This window comes from Epinephelus fuscoguttatus, linkage group LG19, assembly GCF_011397635.1.
Source record: "Epinephelus fuscoguttatus linkage group LG19, E.fuscoguttatus.final_Chr_v1".
Taxonomy (NCBI): Eukaryota; Metazoa; Chordata; class Actinopteri; order Perciformes; family Serranidae; genus Epinephelus; species Epinephelus fuscoguttatus.
Window position 1 is genome coordinate 40,687,313 of NC_064770.1, and position 4,535 is coordinate 40,691,847.

A 4,535-nucleotide genomic window follows, 5' to 3' on the forward strand; every position below is an offset into this window, starting at 1 on the left:
ATCCATCCATCCATCTGTTCATCCATCCATCCATCCATCCATCCATCCATCCATCCATCTGTTCATCCATCCATCCATCCATCCATCCATCCATCCATCCATCTGTTCATCCATCATCCATCCATCCATCCATCCATCCATCCATCCATCTGTTCATCCATCCATCCATCCATCCATCTGTTCATCCATCCATCCATCCATCCATCCATCCGTTCATCCATCCATCCATCCATCCATCCATCCATCCATCCATCCATCCATCCATCCATCTTTTCATCCATCCATCCATCCATCCATCCATCCATCCATCCATCCATCCATCTGTTCATCCATCCATCCATCCATCCATCCATCCATCCATCCATCCATCCATCCATCCATCCATCCATCCATCCATCCATCCATCCATCTGTTCATCCATCCATCCATCCATCCATCCATCCATCCATCCATCCATCCATCCATCCATCTGTTCATCCATCCATCCATCCATCCATCCATCCATCCATCCATCCATCTGTTCATCCATCCATCCATCCATCCATCCATCCATCCATCTGTTCATCCATCCATCCATCCATCCATCCATCCATCCATCCATCCATCCATCTGTTCATCCATCCATCCATCCATCCATCCATCCATCCATCCATCTGTTCATCCATCCATCCATCCATCCATCCATCCATCCATCCATCCATCCATCCTTTTGTTCATCCATCCGTCCGTCCGTCCGTCCGTCCGTCCGTCCGTCCATCCATCCATCCATCCATCCATCCATCCATCCATCCTTTTGTTCATCCATCCATCCATCCATCCATCCATCCATCCATCCATCCATCCATCCTTTTGTTCATCCATCCATCCATCCATCCATCCATCCATCCATCCATCCATCCATCCGTTCCTCACCAGATATTTGCTCCGCCCACCGATCCAGAAATGGTCTTTGTGTGTGTTTGCTCTGAAGGCCAAACACAGCACCTGGCTGTACTCCACAGAGTTGTGCATGGACACCAGGTGACCTCTCAGACGGCGGCAGTTATTCTGGAACCAGCAGAGACGTGAACACAGTCAGTGCTCAGTCAGCGGTCTGCACCCAGTGTGCGTATTCTGATGAGTGTGTGTGTGTGTGTGTGTGTATCATCACGTCCGCGTCTCTAAACGTTCTCGGAGTCCGGAAGTATTTAGCACAGCGGTACACGTCGATCCGGAACCATCCGTCACCGCACGCGTGTGCTGGATAACGTGTTTGACAGTTGTGACGAACCCGCCCTGTGACATCATCTGTGGGGAACCAGTGACTTTAACGTGTCAGGTTTTGGTCTCTGAACGCCGTCTGTCGTGTTCGTGACTGTGAGGTTCTTACCGGCTGCAGCTTCCTGGACGTGAACCAGAACCAGGAGCAGAGTGATGGCTGCTGCCGCCGCAGGACGCATGGCTCACTGAGGACGGTAACATATGTCAGGGTGAAATCATGAATCACAACTTATCATCATTTCATATTTAGAAGATGAAGGTGTGAAATGTTTTGTTAACGGGAGTCTTTTTAAGGCGGCGTCATTATTCACTCAGACATCAGTGACATCAGTTGTTTATCCATCTTCCCTCTCGTACAGACACACGTGTTCTCAGCATGACATCACATCAGGGGCGTGGCTTATCATCTCCATTATATCTGTATCATTTTAATATGATGTGAACAATATTTGCAATGTTTGGACTTGTTGACATATTGATGTCATACTGTTGCCCACGGCAACAACAAACAAACATGGCTGAAAGTGAAACGATGATCGACTCTGCTGCATTTTAGGACCATCTCCCACTCTGACATCACATCCTGTGTTTTACTTCAGTTATCCCTTGATTTATTTATCTGTCAGCACATTCAGCCTCGTCATCATCCAGTGAATTTTCCTCCTGATTTAATCGTCTGACGTTTTAGTTTTCAGTGTTTTCTGAAATTTGCCATGACGAACGCTCTCTGTCTCCATCCTGATTCAGGCTGATGGAACACATGATCACCAGGGACAGACAATAGTCCAGGACTTTCACACTTAACAGTGACAAAGTTTGATATGTTGCATTTTATAATTAAACCAAACCCAATCAGCCCGCAGTCTGGTACAGACTCGTCTGGTGATGGTCGTATTCTGTTATCAGTTAACAGAAAAACCAGAACTCACCTGTGATGTCGTGTTTCCTCGTCCTCCTCCGTGTGAGTGAGAACTGTCTCCATCTCTTTTATATCCTCGTCCTGTGTTTACCTGTCAGTCTGAACTCTGACGATATTTAAATATTGTTTCTTCCAACATAAAGATGAAACACAAACAGAGTTCGGTACATAGCTCAGAGCATGTGAAAGAAACTGTGTGTGTCAACAGTTTTCCAAACTCAGGAGGCGACCTGCCGTCAGCTGATGGTCAGCGAGACGTCTGAGCTGCGGTCTGATCCCGAGGCTGTTGGTTTATGACCAGTTCAAACCTGTTCCAGGATCAGGTCTGGATCTTGCCTCCACACAGGCAAAGCTGCAGCTGGAGGCGTTATGATTCCAGGTTGTCGGTCCGTCCCATCGCTGTGAACACGATATCTCAAGAACACAAACAAACACTGACCTGCCTGTCAGACACCATCAACCCTGAAACCTTCTCCAGTTCCTCCAGAGTTTGGTGCCACGCTGAAGGTCACCTTGGTGGTGCTGAGGAGTCGGCTCGGGTGGAATCAGAATATACCAGGGAATTAAAAAGATCCTAACGGTACAATTTTAATACTGTCAAAAATACAGACGGTACTCTGTCTACTAACGTCATCCTGAGGATAAATTGTACGTATGCACATCATGCAGAGGTCAGTGTGGTTTAACGGGCAGCTGAGCCGACACACGTGGCGTCTGTGCGTGGTGAGGATAACGTTACAGGACTGTAGACAGTCGGCCGGCAACAGCAGAGAACGACCGCATGGTGTGAAGCACGGTGGCTTCTTTATTTCGACAGACGTGACTTTAAAAACAGGCCGTTCTCAGAAGCGTTATTGAGGACTTAAATCTGCTGCGGCGGCACTCATGGATCGATTGGACAATGCTAGCGTGCCCGTTGCCCTCAGGGAGTCAGTTCGGCTAGATTCTCTGTCCAGTGTCCGGTTGCCGCCGCCAAATTAACTGTCGACAACAGAAATACTTCTTTAATTCTTGCAACTGCAGGTGAATCTCTGCTCAGTGGCCTCGTCCCTAACCTGCAGGCGACATATGAGTCCTGAGATTATCCAGTATAGGCAATGGGAAGGGGAGAGGGGTATCTTTTGAGCATCGCTCAGGCTGGGGTATTATCTCAGGGTTAGACGCATTAACTTTGGAGTCGTGCACGGACAGAGAGATTTCAACGCCGCACCCTTCACTTCAATGGCCTGTCAAAAAAATGCCTCCATCTTGGATAACCCTTCAGGAAATTTAAATAGTTAGATCTCAAATTTATCGATTTTGTTCAACAGGTTTTGGTCACACCTCTTAATTTGGTCACAAGTCTGTTTTCACTGAATTAAAGTTCATTAAGTAATCGCATGAAGACTCACAGTAATGATTATGATTTTATTCTATCAGCCTCTCGCCTCAGGAACCTGACAGCAATAAGGCCCGGGAAGTGTCCCTACGTAGGTTACCCTACCCTGAGGTGAGGTGAGTGTGTGGATCTGTGTCAGTTGTGTCCCATAGTGTGAGATGTGCTGGAGCGAACCTCTGGGCGGCTCTACGCTGAGCTTGTTTCCTGGTGTTTCCTCTTACAAGAAACAAAGATTCAGAGAAAAATGTTTCAAGCTGTTTCTTTATTTTTATTCACTTTAACCTGACTTCCTGTCTGCAGTACAACACAGAGCGACTATATTTCAGTGCTTAACAAGTACATTCATATATCAGTACTTCAGCTCACCAACTTTATAAAACCATAAAACTTAAAGATCATAAAATAAAACACAAGATAATAAAGATATAAAAGTATGAGAGCCTCACTCTGCAAAGAGGCTAAAGATGCTAATGTGCCCTAAAAGCTAAAAACAATTAGTAAAGATTAAAGACTGGCTCTCAGGTGATGGTGTCGTGTGAGATGTGCTGGAGCGAACCTCTGGGCGGCTCTAGGCTGAGCTTGTTTCCTGGTGTTTCCTCTTACAAGAAACAAAGATTCAGAGAAAAATGTTTCAAGTTGTTTCTTTATTTTTTTTCACTTAATACAGGTTTTTCTTTCAGATACAAATAATATAGAAAAATGTAAAAATCCAGAAGTCACAGAAATGAAAGGAGAAGAGTAAAAATTGTTGAACGGGTCTGGATCGATTTTATAAGCCCTTAAATTAGGCAAAACTGGCTTTAAATTTGGATTTGTCAAATTGTTTCACGTAAAATTGGATCTTGATTTTCAACGCGCGCACACACACACACACACACACACACACACACACGCTGCTCTACACGCTGTGACGTATGGGTCGAATCCTAACCCACAAAACAATCATTAAGATAAAACATGGTGATAAAAATCACAGCG

General features: G+C 45.7%; 1 protein-coding gene across 2 annotated transcripts in view; it reads right to left on the bottom strand.

Annotated features, from left to right (window-relative positions):
- LOC125879424 (lectin-like) overlaps positions 1-4,122 on the bottom strand; it is a 9,362-nt gene extending 5,240 nt beyond the window's left edge. Inside the window, exons 1-3 of one of the 2 annotated variants that reach the window (XM_049561303.1) lie at positions 2,190-4,122; positions 1,370-1,445; positions 913-1,047 (exon numbers count right to left, since the gene is read on the bottom strand). In XM_049561303.1, coding sequence (XP_049417260.1) covers positions 913-1,047; positions 1,370-1,445; positions 2,190-2,242 — 264 coding nt within the window. In that variant the 5' untranslated portion in view covers positions 2,243-4,122. Of the gene's footprint in view, positions 1-912; positions 1,288-1,369 lie in introns of those variants that run through there. The other variant, XR_007447874.1, reaches the window with a different exon arrangement.
- Positions 4,123-4,535: the final 413 nt, after the last annotated feature.